Genomic DNA, 22,277 nt, shown 5'->3' on the forward strand with positions numbered 1-22,277 from the left:
GTCAAACCAAGTATGCCACTGGGTAGGGGGTATGAAGTAAATCATAGTGCCAAGTGTGGTTTACCTGTCCGTGTGACGCTTCAGGGAAACAACTGCAGCCAGCAGTCAGCCACAGGGACATTTTTAAAGTGGTGATAATGAAGCAACAAGCTCCTCACAAACTCTCATCATGTGTCCATTTTTAACATCTTATCACTTTACTTATCATATTCTGTTGGTTCCATTAAACCATTTAAAAAGCAACAACAAAGTGTGACACTTTGCTGTGAACAATGTTAACAAATGTCATATGTCTGCATGCAGGGCGTACAATGAACACCCGCCAAGCGCCAATGGCGGGTAAAAAATTTGTTTGCCGTCTAAAACAAAACACACAACCGTCAGTGGTTGATGGAAAATTTTGAATTGCATGGGAAGTTTTGTTTTCATACTCTTGCCCATTTCTGCCGAATGTCAGGCTATTTTGACCCTCTGTACTTGTGTTTGTGATTTGGTAAGCCGGGAACAGCGTGACGTCAGCTATTGGAGTTCTATTCATTCCCTTTGCTTGATGACGCACGGCGGGATGAGCATTTCGAGGAAGATGTGCGACACATTCCCGGTGTGAAGCCACCACAAACAAAAAGGATAAACAAAGAGGCAGGAGACGATCAAGAAGAGGATCAGAAAGCTAAACGGAGTGATGTAAGTCAATTGTTTTAAACCAAATAAGGCATATTTTTTATTTGGCTGGTGAAAAATATTTTTGGCAGGTACATTTTTGGAGGTCACTAGCCAATGGCAGATAAGGTAAAAAGTTATTTACACCCTGTCTGCATGCAAACACTTATATCTGGGATAACACCCAGTGCATGTGCACCCTTCTACTACTGTCCACAGAGCAGCTCCCCCAGTACATACAAGTGCCGTTGCTCAAAGGCACCTTCACACAGCTGTTGAGTTACATTTGCTTTTATATACACTTTCCCCTCACACATTTCCCCACAGGTTTGACAAAAGAAACCAGTCAACCCTGTGGTCACAGTCCTACTTCTGTAACCTTCAGGATACTGCGCCACATTATACCGACTGCAGTTACTTTTGGATCTGCAGCCGTATCTGTGTGGCTGTAACATCACCGCTAGGTAGCTTAATAGCTGCGGATAGGGCAGCTGTTACCCATGCTGACAGCTCCTTATCCATCTGCCACTGGGAGGCAAACAGGCCCTGTGACGCCCCGGCCACAGGCCCCGACATTAGCTCTCTCATGAAGTCTATTTCAGCCTCCTTGGGCAAAACAGCTGCCCTACGGTCCACACCGCACTGTTTTTAGACTCTCCAAAAGGTTCAGCTCAAAGAAAAAAAAAGCTCTCCCCTACATCTGTTGCCAATGAAGCAAAGGAATGCATTTCCCCAGAACCCTCCTGATGTGAGTTCAAATGAGCGCAAAAAGCAGGTCAAGGAAAACCAGCCATACGTTGCAAAACATCTTCTTGAAATATGTCACTGTGTAAACTAAATATTTAGATAGAAACAATTAATGGAGTCTCAGAGAGTTAAACTGGGGCTGTTTATTTGAGAAGCTTCAGTGGAGACATTCCCCAGAGAAGATAAGCTACAGTAAAGTCTGAGAATCAGCAGACAGGTCGAAGAGGTCAGTCCAAATGACGGGACATGTGCCGTGAGCAACTGTGTGACAGGAGCTGAGCCAGGCTCCTCTTGCCCACAGAACACAAGGAGAGTATTGTGGCAGAGCCTGGTCGTCTCATACCAGCACACTGAAAGAAGAAAAAACACACTCTGGCACATGCAGCTGCATGACTTCGGGAGAGAAAGAGAAAAATATAAGGGCCTTGGTCACCATTTATTATTAAGTGCAAGAATAGATATTATTCCACTGATATTGTGATTCTACTGGAATTATTTAGTAGGCAGCTGTTTTGGTGGTTTGAGGTTACATTTTGCTTTTCAAAACGTTTTCTGCTTTTGTTCAAAGTGTTAGGAACTAAAATTAGATTTATGTTCACAAGAAAAAATCTCAAAAGGAAGAGAATTCTGCTTGAGTACACATTTTAGCAGACTTACGCTTTCTAAAGCAGTAGTGAAACTTCTCTGCTGCCACAGCAAACTACTGTTGAGTAAGTTAGGACAAAACCTAATGAGTATTCAGTCAAGAGGCTGATCACAGTTGGTGAACAGACTGGATAATACTAGGCTAACCTGTGCTGTCACAGCAGACAGTGTACGGTAAGTAGCTTATGGCTACAATAAAAATAGCAAACAGGCCACTCTCACAAAAGGATATACTTTAGTCTCACAGGTCTGTCTCACATATGTGCTGTGTGTCTTATCCAAATAATCTTCTATTTAAATGAAATGAAAATAATGAATTCACTAATTATTATAAGGTCTCACCAGGTGTGTCAACATGATAATTGACACATGAATGGTGACAAATGAGAGGTCTAGCCTGATTTGATTCAATCAGGGCACAAAGCATACATGCCTTTCAGTATTTGCAAACAGAATGCGCTCAGATACACCATCCAGGACAGTAGCGTACAATAGAGTGTGTGTTTAGTGTGCCCAGCCGGTTGGTTTCAACAAGTGAGAGCAGTGTTGAAAAGCCCTGACGTCAGTTCCATTCATGAAAGGCTGGTGGCAACCTGTGGGGATGAAAATGCTTTTCTCAGCCTATATTGAGCGAGCTGTCTACTGAGGTTGCAGGTTGTGCTGCATGCCAGCCACCAGGGTGCTGTATTTTTAGAAAGGACAAGAGCAGGAATTTATTCCTCCACTTTAGGCACAATGAGACCGGATTTGAAGGTGCCAGAGAAGTCGGAAAGGGAAAGGGGGATAGCAAAGAGGAACATAAAGCCACATATACCAAAAGGTGCAATAACCTAGTAAGGCATAACTTACAGACAGAAATGTTTGCACAGAAAGAAAGGTCTCCTTTTCAATAGTGAGCGTACAGGGACAGTGTGTTGAAGAAATCAAAAGATATGAGAACAACAGGTTTAAGTAATTAGTAAGTAGTTGGTAAAAAAGCTTTTATGTTTCAGGGCCCTTCTGACTGGAATAACTTACCTTTAAATATTTGTTCTATATCTTCTTTTCCCTTATTTAAAAAATATTTGTTTTCCCATTTCAAATTGTTTGTTTTCAGTAAAGCCCTCATTGTTCCTCTACTTCCTTTACTTATTTATTCATTTATTTTTTTATGATGATTATTGTTACACATTTTTTCTTTGTGTGTTCCACCAAAGCTCCTTTAGTTTATTGAATTGTATTATTATCTTCTCTTGTCGATTGTACCTTTTTTTGTAACAACCCCTGTTTTTTTGTTGTTCTTGTTTATTGTTGATGTTGTTTTTGTCATCAAGTTGGTTTATTGTCTGACTGTTTGTGGTTTTTTGTTTTTTTTTGGTATATATGTATATTTTTTTGTTTGTTTGTCTGTTTGTTTTCTCTTTTGAATGATTCATGTTCTGTTGTATATTTTGTATTGTACTGTTTTCTATCTGTTATTGTCTGTCTGGGACCCCCTCTAAAACGAGATGGCACATCTCAAGGGGTTTTATCCCAGTAAAATACATTTATTTCAAGTAAAGTTGTGGTGGATCAATTCTAGTTTCAACCTGTGGATCCAGGACACTAGTGGATTGTCTTTGAATAACATGTGAAATCTCTCCATCAGCTCCACTATTCTCTGGTTGGAAGCTGACCCTGACTTCCGACCTGCTCATGCAAAGGAAAGAAAAATATTTCCTGCTGGAATTTATTCATCTCTGGTGCATCAGCATTCGTGCAACTTACGGCAAACATTTGACTGAGGGGCAAATATGTGACCACAAACTAAGGTCAAACTGGTTTCCCAGGAGACAAGGGGGAGATTTCCCAGCCTCCATGACTTGCCCTCACTTATCTGTAAACCTGCCAGCTGCTTCACTCTGGATGAGGACTGACATCTTTATCAAGTCTGCCTTACGTGTGTGTGTAGAAAATACGCTATGCTAACCAATCAGTGGATAAAAACACAACACTGACCAATCCCCTGATGCAGATGAAGCAAACTCTCGCCCCCCTGCCACACACCAGTGTGAACAGTGTTGTTAGTTAAATGAAAATCCTGCCACACAATACAAAGTTGAACAAGCTTTCGTCTCTCTGATGCACGGGCCAGCAAAAGTTGTTGTAGGTGGATATTATGTAACATGATGATGGAACTGCATCCAAACCTTTTTTCCTCTTTCTCCATACTTGGTTAGACCAGAGGTTGACATCCTGCCAGATTTATCACTGAATAAAATCAACCTCATATTGATGGACAGTATTTGGATCTTCCAGTAAATATTACCACGTTTGCTGTATTTTCACACAACCAAAGACTTCAGAGGCTCTAGTTTAACCCTCCTGTTATGCTGCGGGTCAAATTGACCCATTCTAGGGTTCAAAAATGTTAAAAAAAAAAAATTGTTAAAAGTAATTTTCGCTATGAAACTTCTTCTGCTTTGCTTAATTAGTGTGAACAACATATAAAATGAAAATGGTTCATTTCACACATTTGCAACCCCTCCTGCATGTTTTATATCACATACTGATCGTGGGTCAATTTGACCCGGCAGTGAAAGTGGAGGCAAAGTGGTCAGAAGTGTCAAATACAAATTGTTTCTTTGCAACTGTGTTACATATTTCACCCCAATTACTTTCCAATGCACATTAAAAATAGCTTTAACGTGAATTTTCATAAAAAACGAGTGAATTATCCTCATTGAACCATGATCTGTGAGAATTAAAGAACACCAATGCACTAAATATTAATTTAAATGGTTAGTAATGGAGTTAAAAATGAGATTTTAAAAATGTTTATTGGGATTTTTTGGGGGTTCTGACACTTTTGAATCCTTAAATATGCCCCAGGTCAAGCTGACCCAGGAACACTATTGTTATTCCTAAGAAACGAACATAACAGGAGGGTTAACAAAATTTAACAAAGCATTCAAGTAGGACAGTCTTTCAAAAAAGTATAACCTTATCTAAAACACATATTTCTCCATTAAAGTATCAAACTTCAATTTGAATCTACCAAGTGTTCATAATCCAATGATTCAACCCTGAGGTGAGTTTGTTTACAACTCTGCAGGGAAGGCTTCTGTGTCAACAAAAATGGGCCAAAGGATAAAAATGTTAAGATATGCCTGACGTGCTAACTCTTATGTAAGTTTAGCCTAACCAAGCCAAGAATAACTTCAGAATACCTCCGCTAGGTGTTGTCTAGTGGAAGCTACAAACTGGGGGTAACAATTTGCTTCCTTTTGATATGATCCTGTGGACGTCTCCTTTGGCAGAGTCTCTAACTCCAGACATCAAATAGATAGCAGCCACACAGAAAATCACTGTAAAAAAGACTCAACTACCAACTACATTTATCCATCTGGTCCAATCAATAAAAGAATACACAGAATGTTTGAGTTCCCAGGCTCTAACATTACCACATCCTGGGTTTACTCACCCCTTCCCCCAGCAGGGACTCTTCCAAATCTCTCATCAGTGTTATCTACAAGTGTGCAGCAAGAGAAACATCATAAAGCTCCATAGTTGAAAGAAATATATCACTCAGGTCTGAAGACACAGTGACAGAAAAGCACAAGACGGGCCTGTACTCCACCCGAGGCAAACGCAAACACTAACCTTGTGACTGTGTCGACTTCCTCATACAAGCATCCGGATTTAATGTAAGACTAAGGTTAAGTGTTACAACTGGCCATGTCACATGTTGACAAACACTGGCTACAAAAAAAAGAGTGAGAAAACAAACAGAGGCTTAGTGGGAGTCCACTGACGACCTGTTGTTACTGCTCAGGCACAATGTTGAATAAGCCACTGAGAAGAATGAGTTTAAACAGAGACAGGAATTTTGCAGAGCAAAGCACGTATTTCCACAGTGACACAGCTGTGGCAGATGTCAACATGTAGGTTCAGGTTTGCTTCAATGGTGGGCTGTACACGACTGGAAAAATCAACAAAAGACAGGCAAACCTCGACATAAATACCTCCTTTTAGGTCCGGAAATACACTTCATCAAGATTCTAAACAAGTCCAAACTATTCAATGTCCATGTGATCCTCCAACTGAAAAATACATGAACATATTTTTGTGCTAGTTAAAGTTGAAAAGGTAATGTAAAATCTCTAAAGACTGTCAACAAAAGCAAAAACAAATACACCACACCAAGAGAAAATATAGGTAGAAAGTCCCCTGAGGAAAATCCTGATTCATCAGGTCTGTTTGTTTACAACAAGTTTATATGGAGCAAAATAAGGATCACATAATGAATGGGTGTTAATATTTATTTAGATTCCACCAGCCGGCAAATTCAGAATAAAACACCCTCAATCAATGGCCAGGTTCATCAGCTACCGCTCTCCTTTTCCTATCCAATCATATGGCCAAATTTACATGAGATCAGAACCATAGACTGTATAAATAATGGACGTAGTGTCCATGATGTCACCCATCTGTTTCTAAAAGCGCTGTTTTGAGGCCAATTGTCGGCGGGAGCCATATTGGAAATGCTGGAATCAAACAAACTGCTGTCGAGCTAGTGTGAGGTAAAGGCGGGCTTTGAGCCTCCTAGCCAACAGCTACAGTGTTCCTGCCTGTCAATCAAGTCCTTAAATGGACAAAACTTGTAATTCACCCCCTGTACAGTGTGTGCCGATAGAAAATTTGCCATCCAGACCAAAGCCGTTTTTGAACCAGGCTGTAAACATGTTTATTGCTGCTGCAAAAATCGTCTTTTTTCAATTGGTGTCTATGTGGTTTCCGCTGTTTCTGCAGCCAGCCTCAAGCGGACGCTCGATGAACTGCAGTTTTTAACACTTCCGCATGGGCTTCATATTTTGAGAGGGGTTGCCGCTTGGTAAAAATGCAGATCTCTGGCTGATACCTTCATTCATGAAAATATAAAGGGCAAATTTACTTATAATCACAATGTCAGATATCTCCTCTAAAATGTAGAAACTTAAATACAAAGTCAATATGATACTGATCTTGTGATACAGACTACAATCTGTATCAACAGTGAGCAAAAAAAAAAAAAGGGGGACAGTAGTAGGTCAGTCTGCAGAAACTTGCCCTGAGATTCAGAGGGTTGTCAGTTCAAGTCCTGCAACACACTAAGTAGTTTGAAAGGTGCCAGTTCATTCACAAGGGACTACAGGGGAGTCCTTGAGCAAGGCACCAACTCCGAACTGCTTGGGGTGCTCATCCATGTACAGGCCCCTCACTCTAAAATCTGTCCATTAATGCATATACTGGGTCCTGTTTGTGAACGTGGGTGCTTTTCATTGCGTTCCCGGCTGACACCTGACCAAATACACAAGTTTATTTTTCTCAATAAAAATGAGTAAGCAGAAAACTGGACATGTGAGTCTGAAGTACTTTTCTGATAATATTATGAGCATTCACATTATACGAATATGTCTACAGAGAATATTTTTATGAGCCTGATCATTGATAATCAGTGTTTAACATGTTACCCGTATTCAACACCGTGAGTTATGCATTTTGTTGCTGTAGAAAATATACTTTAGGTGGAAAAAAAACGTATTTGGCATTCTTTTTGATATAAGAATAATATATATGTTTTAATATTGATTAATCGATAATTGATCGTTAACATTCCTAGTACAGATCACGGAAAATACTTAGAATGTACATCCCTGGTCCTAAATATATTTAGGTGCATGACCCCATAATTGAAACACTATTTATGAATACAATTCTGTGAAATGTATCTGTGGATAAGATTACAACACCTCTGAGTAGCACTGCTGCTCTGCATGTTATCAAACACAGCATGGCTTCACCCGAGCGGACAGAATGCAAAAAGCAAACACTGTTAACTACTTCATAAAGAAGCCAGACACAAATCAGCTGCTTTAGTATTGTATATGTACAGATATTATTTTAAATCCAGATTATAATTTAGCAGGAAGGTATAATAGAATCCCCGCACGCGCAGTGAGCCGGTTTCATCGAAACTCTGTGGGCTGACAGATACGGCCCAGGTCATGGGAACACTATGTCGCAGCTATTAATACGGCCTTTACATAAAAAACACCGCACAGGTTTTCAGTGGTAACCGTGCATCACAACAGCAAACCAAAGAAAAGAGAGTGGCGTGACTGTACACGACAGATACCCGGAGCCCAGAGTCCGCTTCATGCCTGAGTCTGACGCCCACCCGGCGGACACACAGAACCAGACTCCTGCTCGTTAGCTAGCCCGCTGGTGCCCTTCCTCTCACCCAGCCTACAGAACCATAATACTCAAACACATGCATTAGTTAATATGCCACATGAGCAGCACATAATACCTTTATCGACTGTCCGTCTTACGTTAACCTACATACCGTTTCTGCTCGACCGCAGCGCGTAACTTACTACCAAATACGCCCCGGCTCCATTATCGGACATGCAGTCAAACCAGGTCGCATCTAGCGCTAAAGCTCATTAACTGATTTGTCTGCCCTACCTGCATTGACTGGGTTATCCGTTGTTAAGAGACATGGATTAAACCAGGAGCATCACCTGCGGATACAAGGCAGTGCCAGTGAAAACAGAAATGACCCACACTGCCTGCCGCTCCCCCCTCTTTGCTGGTCTAGGCGGATCTCTTCATCAGCAGACATCGTCCTGGGTTTGTGCAACTAACTAAGACATTTAAACGCACGAAACACCAAATGTATCACATATACGACTCAAAAACACCAGGCAGTCCATCTAAGACGGTATAATGTGCACAAAATGAAGGAAAGATATTAATATATGTATCATAGGGAGGCACGTCCGATAATGGATGCATGAGTGTTTCTAGGTAGGCTAGCTACATAGCTGAGGAGCTAACATTAGCAGCTAGCACTCTGCGGCACGACTGTAAGCGCTCGTGGAAGGAACAAGCGAATATAAATGTCCCAGGTGTTTCAGGGTTCAAACCAACAACAGTCAGAGTCACGTTTAACCAAGAGGAAACCAAACAGCTTGAGTAAAACACGTTCATTTTGACAGTAAAGGGTAAGTTAATCGTCACATCGCTCACCAGCTCCAGGCATCCACCCTCCTGTCAGCGAATCCCTGCTGTCTGTGTGCAAGGGGGACTGATGCTAAAATAAAAGCAGACACTTCCGGGGAAACCTTCACAACAAAACTGGACTGCCCTGATCGAGAAACGTTTAAATTATACCTATATGTCCAAAGATGACATATCAAAACTCAAATCTGGATTTATATCGAGGCCATAAAACTAGGGTTGCAAAATTCCTGGAATTTTCAAAGTTGGAAACTTTCCATGTGAATAAACGGGAATTTATGGGAATAAACCAGCCAGGAATTTACTAAATTGAAGGTTTGCTCTTAATAGGGAATTTAGGAAGAGCCCAGGAAGAGCCCATTCCATGAAAGGGTTTAGCAAAAATGCAGAGGCTAGGCTTGAGAAGGTTGAGGGAAGATGCTTTTTTATTTGTTGAATGGGACTTTTTTTTTTTTTTGGAGGGAGAGGGGCTCTCCTCAATTAATATTTTGAATGGGCCTTTCTTGGGATTGCATTTTTGTTAATTTTTGAATGGGTTGGGTCGGGGGGATGAGTAATATTTAACTCAACATTCATGTTTTTGTTCTACAATGAAATAATTGACTGATCAATAAAATATTTAATACTTGATAAAGTTCTACTTACAAATAAATCAGTTTTAATTGTATTGTTTTGGATGAATGCCTGCTTATGACAAAAGAAATATGTACGCTTTGATATGATATATTTCCATTAAATTACCCTCAATTCCCAGTTAATTCCCATAAATTCCCATGGCAAGTTTCCAATTTTGAATATTTACAAAATTCCCCAGTTTAACTTCCCATGGAAATTTACTGGAAACTTTCCGGAAATGTTCCACCCCTTTGTAACCCTATATAAAACCCATACATCACCTTACCATGGCATTGGTATACTACTGGTATATGGTAAATTTAGTTTCCCTTCCGTTATTAAAGTATGAATGTTTTGCCTCTGTTTCTCCAGAATCTTTTTTATATTACAATTTGTCAGGTTTTCTTGTGTCAAAAATAGAGGGTGCATGGGGATATATATATGTGTATGAACAGACTAAGGTTTTTCTGTGATACTTGATTTAACCCTAATTTTCGAAAACAAAACATTTGATCCCAAAGCCATTTTGTGGCGTTGTATTCTATTTTTCATCCATATTTTTAGATTTCGTTTATAGACTACACGTGTGGTAATTTCCCAAAAAAGTAGTGTGTATGTAAAAATGTTGTTAAAGTCATAAGACAATGCCGACTGGATTTAGTTTTGCTTTACTGTTGCATGAAATGTAATGTCATTTCTACATTGATCGGAACTGCATTGTGTGCAGCGGAAATTACCAATAAATAGGTTTGATCATTAAATTTAGGTGGTATTCAACCGCTCAAGATACAGTTTTTATGCGCCCATTCTACAGATTTATCTTTTATTGCCCTCTAGTGATTGATAGAGAATATTACAGCTTTCACGACATGTTTTTTAAACGGTCGCTTGGTGGCGTTAAAGTCCAGATACATTTCATATGAGCTGCACTGTTATTCCGAAAATGTTTGTTTACCATTTTGATCGATAAAAACAAGAACATAGAATGCTTGTTTTTAAAGTAATAGTTTAATAGTTCCTGTGTGTTTGTGTGTTTGTGTGTGTGTGTGTGTGTGTGTGTGTGTGTGTGTGTGTTTATTTAACTGAAATGTATCTGCTTTATCAAAAAAATGAAAAAAAGTTACTAAGAAAATTAGGAATGCTATTTTCGTATTATCTTTATTATTATTGTTTGTATTTATTTATTTATTTTATTATTTATTTCATTATTATTATTATTATTATTATTATTATTATTATTATTATATGTATTTTTTTTTCTCTTTTCTTTTGTTGGCTTTGTATAACTTATATATCATTCGTCAACTTGTGGTGAACAAAGAAATACTGAAAAATTGCAATAAAAAGTTGAATGACACAAAAAAGAAGTATCATAGCATATATCATATCAGTGCTGTTATTTACAACACAGGGGCCTGATCAGATTAAACATTTACGAAACGAGATCAGGAATATTTGAATTAATGTAATAAGTGTCTCCAATCTGAGGATAAAATACTGAAATGTTCAGAGCATCATTACCTTTGGTCTACTTTAGTTTCTCTTTTTAAGTAAATAAAGTATTTGAAAATGAATATACTTCCTTGTTTACCAGAAAAAACATAGAATGTTATGCTAGTGCATGTACTGTATGTGCCATTGCATGTATGGGTTTAATTTTGAGTACAAAACATTGAAGGACCAGAATATTTAGCATGCACAATATTTAGTAACTTTACTAAAATAAAACAACAAAAACATTTGAATCAAATAAAACAATGACAATAATTTATTTATTTTGAAGTTAATGTGTATTTTAAAAGTAATAACTTTTGAGTGAGTTAGTTTGACATTGAAACTTGTTAAAAATGGTTTGAGGGTTGTGACTTTTTTCAAGATTTTAGATGTCTGTATTCATATTGTGCCATGTAAATTTTGCAATTTTAACCCCCTGGTCAATAGATGTATACAGTGCCATGTAATCTAGAAAGATAAAAGAAAAACTTTGGTACAGCCTGTACACTGTCTATCTGCCACCGTGTTGCTGTGCTGATGGCGCCCCCTGTAGCAAGCAACATGCACTGCCTGTAACCCTGCAGAACAGTGTGGAGGTGTGACATGCACGAGGCCTGAGGATAGTGTGTCTCTAGTGGGAGTGGCATCTGTGAATCTGCACTGGATGCCCTTCAAAAAGCATTTCCACTGACCAGCTCAGCCCCACTCAGCCAGGAAAGTTGAGCACAGCGGAGCACAGCAAGACCCCCTCCAAGCATCATGGGACTCACACAGGACCCCAACTTTCAAAAACTGCAGGACTGGTACACAGCCCATGCCCTGAACCTCAATATGAGGCACATGTTTGAGTCTGATAAGGAGAGATTCAACAAGCTCAGGTAGGCATCCTGGTAAAACTTATTTTATTGTTGAAATAGAATGTCTATGTGTGCAGCATCACTGCAGAAGATACAGAAATCTTGTGTGCACACAATATTAGTAGTAAACTGTTATTTTGGTGGTTTTGTCATCTGTTGGCAGCCAATGTCACCTGTTCCTTAATTACATAATACTGAAAGCTTGATATCAAACCAGCATTTGACTTCAGAATCATACAGATACAGTGAGTGTTTTTTTCAGTCTTTTCTTCACATTAGTGATTTCTTTCTGTGTTTTGACAGTTTGTCACTGAAAACAGAGGATGGAGATATTCTTCTGGATTACTCCAAGAATCTCATCACTGATGAAGTCATGAAGATGTTGGTGGACCTGGTAAATTGGTTTCCATTTAGATTATTGATGGACTTTCGATTCTGACATATATATTTCTTGTTATTAGCTGACTAATAATGCAAGAAAATGATAAAGAGCTGATGTGCTCTTAGTCTGAAACAGAAATTGCACCTGTGCAATTGGACAAAATATTAGTGCTTTAAATATAATTGGAATCTATTGAATTTTCATTCAAGTCATAACCATGACATATAATTTCATAATGGTTGAATACATCGTGGGTATGTATCCTCTGCTAAAGTGAGTTTTTAAAATGCATTGTCTTTCCAGGGGAAGTCCAGAGGCCTTGAAGCCGCCAGAGAGAAAATGTTCAATGGAGACAAGATCAACTTCACTGAGGTGCTCTATGATGATCACACATCAGCTGTTGTTTGACTTACAGCAGTGTGTACCTCTTGACATTTATTCCAGTGGGGTGAAACTGAAAAGCCACTGATACAGCACTTATAACATGTTACACAATGACTTTTGCACAGTGGCTCTTCTCTTCTTTTTTTTTTAGCAAATTGAGCCTTTTTGAAAATGTAAACATCATGATCATTGCTGACAGTATAATCAGCCAACATTAGGAGATAAATGCCACAGCAATGAGTGTAGGTGTGTGCTCATTTCCTAATGTTATGTACATTCAGGGTCGTGCTGTGCTCCATGTGGCTTTGAGGAACCGCTCCAACACTCCAATCATGGTGGATGGTAAGGACGTGATGCCAGACGTCAACAAAGTGCTCGAGAAGATGAAGGGCTTCTGTCATGTGAGTGTGATGCACCTAAATCAAAAAGCTTTGTTGCACTGCTTTGAGTTCAAACGTTTCTCAGTTTCAGGTTTCATATTACTGCTAACTAAGATTTGTTACAGCTATAAGCATTTTGTACATAGTTCTAGTTGATGCTAACAGTAATTGTGCTTATCGTGTCACAGAGAGTTCGCAGCGGTGAGTGGAAAGGCTTCACAGGAAAGACAATCACAGATGTTGTCAATATCGGCATTGGAGGATCTGACCTTGTGAGTGCAGTTTCATAAGAATCTATTTATTTAATTGCAGAAAAACTTCAGTTTGTCATCACATTATTAAGAGCTTTCTGTACACTATATACTTTATGCGATAGAGCATTTATAGGGTGCAGAAATCTGAACTACAACTAAAATTCAATTGCATTGCAGGGTCCCCTGATGGTGACAGAAGCCCTGAAGCCTTACTCAAAAGATGGACCGCGTGTCTGGTTTGTGTCAAATATTGATGGAACACACATCGTCAAAACCCTGGCACAGCTGAATGCTGAGACAACCCTCTTCATCATTGCATCCAAGGTAGCTGCTTTACAAAGTATAATTTTAAGACTGCACCAGATTAAGATCTCCTTCTAATTTATATTCATGTGTACACAGTGAGTTTGTAAAAAATCCTTCATGATCTAAATTTAGTTTCCCTCCTGATAAATGAATCTGGTTTTGCTGGATGGTGTGAGGTGCTATTTCCAGGCAGTGGAGCCAATGTTATGTCAGTTAAGTCTTTCAAATCAGCCTTCCAGTGCTGGCATGAGTGATATGGAAAGTGCAGGAAAAGCTGCATGCATTATTCCACAATCATCTATGTTTCTTTTTCTTCATATTTGGTGGTAAATATGCAAAAAGTCAGGAAAGCACAGAAGACTAGATATTTTTTAACCTATTTTTGAAACTCTTGGTGCCTCCTTTGCAGATAGATCTTTAACAATAGATTATATGAAGTAAATTAACTTAGTATCAAGTCTCAGAGGCTTCAAAGTCAGTGCATAAGCAATGCGATAATGCCTAAAGCTGCATTGCCTCAAATGGCCAGCAGGGGGTTACTCAAGTGATCAAAACAATTACTGATTAAATGGAACAAGAAGGACAGCCTGCTTTTCTTTTGATTTTAAACCTCATTTAACATTATCTTAAAGACTTTATCGTCTTAGTATTTGATTTCAAGTCCTCTTTAGTGAAGCTTGATGTTATTTATGTGTATTATAATCTAATTTAATGTGAATTGATGATAACGTGTGGAACATTTTGGATCTTCCCTACCATGGCAATTCGTCATAAAGATACAGCAATGTGTATTCATCCATTTTTCCAAATATTGTCACTTCTGGTTGAAAAAACCAAGAAGGCGAAATCAAATGCAAACTCTGCAGGGGTTTTGAACCAATTGATGATGTTGAAGTAGTTAAGTCCACTTTTTTAAAATACAAATGTAATGTCTCTACCATAAATTTAATGGTATTGAATATTGATCTTGTTATCTTATTCTCAACTTAAAGACATTCACCACCCAAGAGACCATAACCAATGCTGAGTCGGCCAAAGAATGGTTCCTTGAACATGCCAAGGATGTGAGTATATACAGCAGCCACACACAGCACAATGTTTGTTAGTTTTCTTAAAGATATCCTCCTGTCAAATTCTCTCTATGTTTCAACAGAAAGCTGCTGTTGCAAAACACTTTGTGGCTCTCTCCACAAATGGAGTAAGTCACCCTACATATTTTATTTCAACTAAATATTCTCTCTCTGTTTGAATATCTGATCCTAACGTCCCTGTTTTTTCTCTGTCTCCAACCTCAGCCCAAAGTGAAGGACTTCGGCATTGACACAGAGAACATGTTTGAGTTCTGGGATGTGAGTGCTCTTTTAGCCCTGAAGCAGACTTTGTTCAGCAGGGTCCTGTCTTCATGCACAGACTGTGGATGAAGGGGGCCGTAGGCAGCTGCTAAAAATAAGCTAGACTTTTGACCTGTGAAGTAGGTGAGTCTGATGCTCTGGCCAGCAGCTGCTGGGTAATCAGAAGCCCCTCTCTTCAGACTCAGTTATTATTGGTAGCGACCTTCTCTCTTGCAGAGGTTACTGTAAAGGCTGCCCGTCACCAAAGGTCAGGGAGCTGCATTTAGTTACATTGTTGGTATTTAAAGGGAAGCTATCATAATATGCCCTTTATGTCACAGGGGAAATGACTGCCAGTGTCGTACAGTCTGTATCGAGTATGCTGACTTCACATTAAAGAAGTAGACCAACATCTCAGGACTTATGCAAAATATCAAAGCTAATTGATAATGTGCTAAGTGAACTGCATTGATCTGTTATATGTGTGATATAGATACACTTATTTGATGAGGAGTATAGCATAAATATACAGTATGAAGCTTATGGATAATAATACCATTATTTTTCCTGTTGTTGCCAGGACATATTTTGTGTGCAAAGCTGGACTCTGTCATTAAAAACACTTTATTTTGTCTTTCAGTGGGTTGGCGGCCGTTTCTCCTTGTGGTCTGCAATTGGAATGTCTATTGCCCTTCACATTGGTAAGTGCAGTGAATAGTTGTTTTTTTTACAGTGACATTAAATTAGTAATTTAAAGCCCCTCTGTTATGAACTTAAAAATGTATAATTTTCGACATGCTATAATGACATTACAAGACACTCCACAGGGAGTGTGCAGTCATGCTAACTCCTACAGAGTTAAGCGGTGTCAGAGTTGATTGATTGATTGATTGATTGATTGATTGATTGATTGATTGATTGATTGATTGATTGATTGATTGATTGATTGATTGATTGATTGATTGATTGATTGATTGATTGGTTGGTTGATCATAACAGAGTCTACATTCCCAATTTCCGATTCCATGGATCCCCATATGGGTTACCCCAGCTGGCCCCTTGAGAACCTCCAAATTCAAAAGTTTATACACCTGAACCACATACTTTCTATGGGTCTGCCCCCACAATGCAGCAGGAATATGATACTATACACTGTCTTCAGTGTATATACAGGAATTTGACTTGCTGATTATCTGCAGACACAGAATAAACAGTATTTAAATTTTGTATTCAGTCAGTTAACTTTCCTGTCACATCTGCTCCCCTCACCAGGATTTGACAACTTTGAAAAGCTTCTCTCAGGAGCTCACTGGATGGTATGCACCTCTCCAACACCTTCATTTCTCCACCTTTGTAGTGTAGAAGAAGTATTCATGTCATATTCTCTTACAGAATACATAAATATAATTGCACACTTGACTCTCTGCAGGATAACCACTTCCGCACAGCTCCTCTGGACAAGAACGCTCCGGTCCTGCTGGCTCTGCTGGGCATCTGGTACATCAACTTCTTCCATGCTGAGACTCACGCCATGCTGCCCTATGACCAGTACATGCACCGCTTCACCGCCTACTTCCAACAGGTCTGCCCCCACAATGCTGCAGGCCGAACAGAAAAAACAAAGAGAAGAGTATTTAAAAGATGCTGTTTTGTGTTGAATTTGCTTGTTGGGCACCTTCAGGCATCATATACCACACTAACAAAAAGACAGAAAGACATGCATGCATGCTCATATAAACAAGGGCAACAAAGACAGAAAATAAAACAGGTTGTGGTAGTCTGCAGTAGTCCACATTCATCAGAGAAAAATACGTGCCTGTGACAGTTTTGTTTGTTTTTAGGGTGACATGGAGTCAAATGGAAAGTATATCACTAACCATGGAGGACGTGTTAACTATCACACTGGGCCAATAGTGTGGGGAGAGCCTGGAACTAACGGACAGCATGCATTCTACCAGCTCATCCACCAAGGTAACACCACCAAACATCCTTATTCAGTCACGGCTAGAAAGAGAAGATTTAGCGTGTTAGAGTGTTAGGAATTAACCAACCACAAACAAGTTTTCCTTATGGTATCTTTATTGGTGGTCATGCTCTTTTTTCAGAGAACTTAAATTAGACAGCATGTCAAAGTAAACATTGGTTTACCACTTAGTACCGCATACTGTAGTATTCATGTCTTACGGCCAGACAGATATTGTGTTTCTATTTTAATTTGGTTTGATTCAACCCATGTTCTAGTTGGGCATCTAACCCGTGTGATGAAAACTTGATTAATCCAAACTGTGTCTCACTCAGGAACACGTATGGTGCCCTCAGACTTCCTGATCCCAGCTCAGTCACAGCATCCAATCAGAGACAGCCTGCACCATAAGGTATCATCATCAGGGAGATGTTTCTTGCTTGGTGTTAAAGAGGACATTGAAATTCTGAGTTTTGTTTCCTTTTTGTATGGAATTTTAATGAACTTATTTTTGGTTAACCCCAAGATGACGCAAAACCTTTTTGTTGACACTTTTAATACATCTATTTGTTCACTGTTTGATTCGAGGTGAAGGTTTTAACACTCAAATTAGACTTCCCTTGTGCTTTGACCCTAAAAGAGGCAACTTTTAATGTAGTCCTAGACATACTTGTATATTCACAGTAACAACTAAGTTGAAAGTCTAACACTGAAAGCAGCAAGACGCACGCAATAAGGGAAAATAAATCTCAAAGGCACTGTACAAAACATAAACTTAAGGCCCACAAAATCGACATCCACAGTGTGTTACATGGTTTTAAACATATAGTGTACTGTGCAGTATCTGATGATGTGTGTTTGTTTAATGGGGCTCTAGATCCTGTTGGCTAACTTCCTGGCCCAGACTGAAGCTCTGATGAAGGGTAAGACCACAGAGGAGGCCAGGAAGGAGCTGGAGGCCAGTGGTCTGAGTGGAGAAGCTCTGGACAAAATCCTGCCGCACAAAGTGAGTTCAAAAGACAAAATATGACTTCAACTAAAATATAAGAAGAGCCAGTCATCTTGTCATCTTGTGGTGCTTCAGCAAAATAGATTATGTTCGGCATGAAGAAGTGCTTATAGCAGACAACAATAATCATCAAGACTGGAAGGGAAAGCACAGGAGGTAGCGCTTCCAGTGACCATTGATATTTATTCACTCAAACTTTGTGAAGCCCGTACTGTACGGTCTGTGTCATGAAATATGTGTCCTTGTCTAACACAGGTATTCCAAGGAAACAGGCCAACTAACTCAATCATCTTCAAGAAACTGACCCCACACACACTGGGAGCACTTATAGGTAAGAGCATATGAAGAGTTCATTTGCAAAAACAGATAACTCTGTTTTTACAAATTTTCAAAAGACATATTTCTTTTTGATATAGATTCCTAATAAAGCTACATTTTCAAGATATCTCTTTAGTAAAGTCATTTTGACTTAGTCAAAGCCACCCAACTTCAGTTGACTGATCATGCCAAAAGCTAGTATTAGAAAAAAATATATTTTTTGAAATGTATTTTTAATTTTTCAAAAGTGAGTTAACTGTTTTTGCAAATGAACTCTTAATATAATGTTTTTCCTGACTAACAGCCAATCAAAAAGCTGTCAGTAAGCTTATTATTAAACAGTGCAGTGTAGTCATTGTCTATTGATAAGGATGCTGTTTTTTTTATTTATATCTCTTTTTAACTTGTACACAGCAAGTCTGCTTAGAGCCCACATCAAAGTCAAAATGAAATCTCTTTAATAGCTTATTTTAGTTTAATGTGATGCACTGCTGTTGATTTAATTATCCAACAGACTATAAGGTCGTTAAAATAATTCCACCCCCTTTGTATTGATTTTGGTGCCCCCTGTACTGAAGTACTGTTTCTGCAGCATGATATCAGTCTTCTGATCAGACACCTACCTGCTCTCAGTGGTTACAGACATGAAAAATCACATTGTATAGAAATTGTCAGTTCTGTTGCTGATGGTCTTGTTTGCTTTTTGAAGCCATAAAGAGGCATTACTGTCACTTGTGTTTCATGACCAGATAAAAACTCCCCACATGGACTTTAAACATCTCCTGCTGTAAAATCCAATATTTTAAACAATTGTGTAGAAATGTTATTACAATAGATAACACTATAACATTAAATAAGATGCATAATAATAATAACAATAACAATAATAATAATAATAATAATAATAATAATAATAATAATAATAATAATAATAATAATAATAATACCACTAACAGAGACTGCTTCCCTTCAGAATTGGTGCTCTTAATTTTGATACACTTTCTGCTTTGACTTAGATGGGATTGTGAACTGGTATTTCATTTCATGTGTATTTTTCATAGTGGGGTGCTGCTATTTTCTCTTCGGTAAAGGATATGATGAGTACCAACAACTATGAAGATCATTTTTACCGGCTGCACTCTTCAGACTATCTATCTCACCTCCTCATACCACACAGTTGTGACTCATGATTATGAATTAAACTGAAAAATGATTCTTTAAGAGTGTCTTTAATGGATATCATTAGATAGTAAACAGTTGTGATTCAGCCTTTTGATATTCATGAAAACATCCAAGATCAAATATGCATTCAGTGAGGAGGCGGCATATTGTTGCATGGTAACAGTCAGTGTTTGCACTCTGGACTCCAGACAAAGAGAGCAGGTTTTATTGTTTACAGTTCTCTTTTTTCTCTGAAACAACATCTATCTGAAAACAAAACTCTTCATCCTCTTCTGTTGTTTTGATGATAACCACTGTGATGTTTTTACAGCCATGTATGAACACAAGATCTTCATCCAGGGTGTGATGTGGGAGATCAACAGTTTTGACCAGTGGGGGTGAGACAGCTTTTACTACACACCCATGTTGTGCTGCACACATTCAGATAACACACCTGTGTTTGCACTGAGCAGCTTTCAGTCTGTATTATGAAGCAGACTCATGCTGTTCAGCAAGATGTGTCAATCTCCAAGAAATACATTTAGGATACCGGTGGAAAGTTTTTAAAAAAGTTTCCAGTGGTAATAAAAATGTCAGATTGAATTTTGAGGAAGTAACCGTTGAGTGATCCACAAAACAGTCATAATGATAATGGAATCTGATGTAATAGTAACACCATACTTAAATCATTGCTGTCAGACTGAAACCTTGTATCTCCAAAACTACAGCTTTGCAGGAGTACAAAAACAATGTTTTTTCAATAACTAAACACTGAACGGGGTTCAGTCACAGGCTCTTTTTAATGGTTTTCATTAGCTGAAATTTTTACCCACTAACAGGCACCCAAAAACATGTTGTGTAAATAATTTAACCCTCCTGTTATGTTCGTTTCTCTGGCACAGCAATAATGTTCCTGGGTCAATTTGACCCGGGGCATATTCAACTATCCAAAAGTGTCAGAACCCCAAAAAATCCCCAAACACATTTTTTTAAATCTTATTTTTAACTCCATTACTAACCATTTTTGATCCAGATTTAGTCCATTGGTGTTTTAATTCTGACAGATCATGGTTCAATGAGGATAACTCACTCGTTTTCCATTTAAATTGATGTTAAAACTTTTTTTAATGTACATGGGAAAGCCATAAATATGAACACAATAGTTTTTATGACATACATTTTTGTTTATTTTAAATTTACATTTTATTTTTTTATGAAGTGATGTTGATAAATGAATGCAACACCTCTTCTGTCACATGCTGCCCAGATTTTTATGCTGCATTTAGCTGGTTTAGGAAGGCATATATTGCCTAAAATAAAATGCGCCAATTTGACCTGCAACATAACAGGAGGGTTAACAATGAAATATGGAGATATATGATCACTGCGTGACAACAACAATATGTAATTTAGGGTAGATTTTGTAAAACTTCAGACAAGTAGAGATAAGATAACATTCAGGAACCGACTACATTTTGTTTTCAACACAACATCACGTGCACTGATCTTAATTTTTGCATATTTCAACGGGTTTGCCTGTTTGGTTGAAAACATGTGATACATTTCTGTAAAGTAGAGCCAAGCTTCTTTCAGTGTTATCTAGAACAGTCTGTAAATAGCAATTAATATTGAATTAATCAGTCAGTTGCTTGGTCTGCGGCTTGCAGCTTATACAAGTTAACAAATGGGAGGCATTTTTGTCCTTCTGACTAACAAACTGCCTCCTGACTCAACATGATGTGAAAAAGATTAAATGCAAAAGTGAGAAATCGAAGGTTAAGTAAGGCAGCCTATGTATGAGGAATGTGTGATAAAGAGATAAATGCCTTCAGCATGTTCTATTGTCATTGAAGAATTAACATATTGCACTCTTTCTATGTCTCTTCTTCTTCTCTGTGCCCCCCCCCCCCCCATGATATCAGAGTGGAGCTGGGCAAACAGCTCGCCAAGAAGATCGAGCCTGAGCTCAAGGACACCACAGAGGTCCACTCCCACGACTCCTCCACCAACGGACTCATCAACTTCCTCAAGAAAAACTTTGCTTAAGTCGAACTCCAGCCCCTCCCCCATCTCTTGACCCCACTTTACTCCACATCATCATCCATCTCACCAGCTCCTGCGCTGCATGGACAGGAGACGCTCAGAGGCAGCTGGTCTCTCCCACACAGTTGAGCTAAAGCACTCTTTATTTTTCTCTCTCATTATGGATATCGTGCCCGTTTACTGTGCCGTCCTTTTAATGTTTGTTTGTCACTGTGAGGGGAAAACCTTTTTGTATAAGCGTGTTGTGGAAGGCAGAGTCAAATATGCTTCCTCTGCCTCCTCAGTGTCTAAAAAGACAGAGTCACTGGAATAAATATCTTATAACAAAAAGGTTGTTTTAGTGTCAGTTATGTGTGGGTTAAAAATACACAAACATGGTAGACGCTCAACTTAAAGAAAACTATTTAAGCATCACACCACTAGATGGCATCAGGGCTCCAGATGTATTCACTGGGAGCAATTTAGCCACCCAGTTATCTACCATTTATTCAGTGGAACAAAGGGTCAAAGGTCAGCCCATGAGCACTGCTCCTCCCCACAAATCCCCAGACTCCACTGCATCCATTTAGAGAGAAAAACAAACAGCTGGACTAAAAAGCATCTGTACCACAACCTCACTCCTCCCTGGCACTACATCCAAACATCATTAAACTTTATTTGCTTAATGGTTTAATTTTGTGTGCCAAAATGAGCCCATGTAGTCCT

The 22,277-nt window shown here is 38.8% G+C and overlaps 2 protein-coding genes across 3 annotated transcripts in view; one reads left to right on the forward strand and one right to left on the reverse strand.

Annotated features, from left to right (window-relative positions):
• The window catches only part of LOC117810003 (uncharacterized protein KIAA0355-like), a 49,358-nt gene extending 40,145 nt beyond the window's left edge, over nt 1-9,213 (reverse strand). Inside the window, exon 1 of one of the 2 annotated variants that reach the window (XM_034679538.1) lies at nt 9,085-9,213. The gene's annotated coding sequence lies outside the window, so the exon portion shown is untranslated. Of the gene's footprint in view, nt 1-8,520; nt 8,572-9,084 lie in introns of those variants that run through there. The other variant, XM_034679539.1, reaches the window with a different exon arrangement.
• Nucleotides 8,968-21,896, forward strand: gpib (glucose-6-phosphate isomerase b). The gene is made up of 19 exons (XM_034679540.1): nt 8,968-9,059; nt 11,769-12,062; nt 12,345-12,435; nt 12,727-12,795; nt 13,089-13,208; nt 13,376-13,459; nt 13,619-13,765; nt 14,740-14,811; nt 14,901-14,945; nt 15,043-15,096; nt 15,719-15,779; nt 16,351-16,394; nt 16,508-16,660; nt 16,920-17,049; nt 17,377-17,453; nt 17,919-18,047; nt 18,306-18,381; nt 19,861-19,927; nt 21,452-21,896. Exons 2-19 carry the CDS (start codon nt 11,944-11,946, stop codon nt 21,573-21,575), a joined length of 1,662 nt encoding a protein of 553 aa, XP_034535431.1. The 5' UTR covers nt 8,968-9,059; nt 11,769-11,943; the 3' UTR covers nt 21,576-21,896.
• The last annotated feature ends 381 nt before the right edge of the window (nt 21,897-22,277 follow it).

Source organism: Notolabrus celidotus, chromosome 3, assembly GCF_009762535.1.
Source record: "Notolabrus celidotus isolate fNotCel1 chromosome 3, fNotCel1.pri, whole genome shotgun sequence".
Classification (NCBI taxonomy): Eukaryota; Metazoa; Chordata; class Actinopteri; order Labriformes; family Labridae; genus Notolabrus; species Notolabrus celidotus.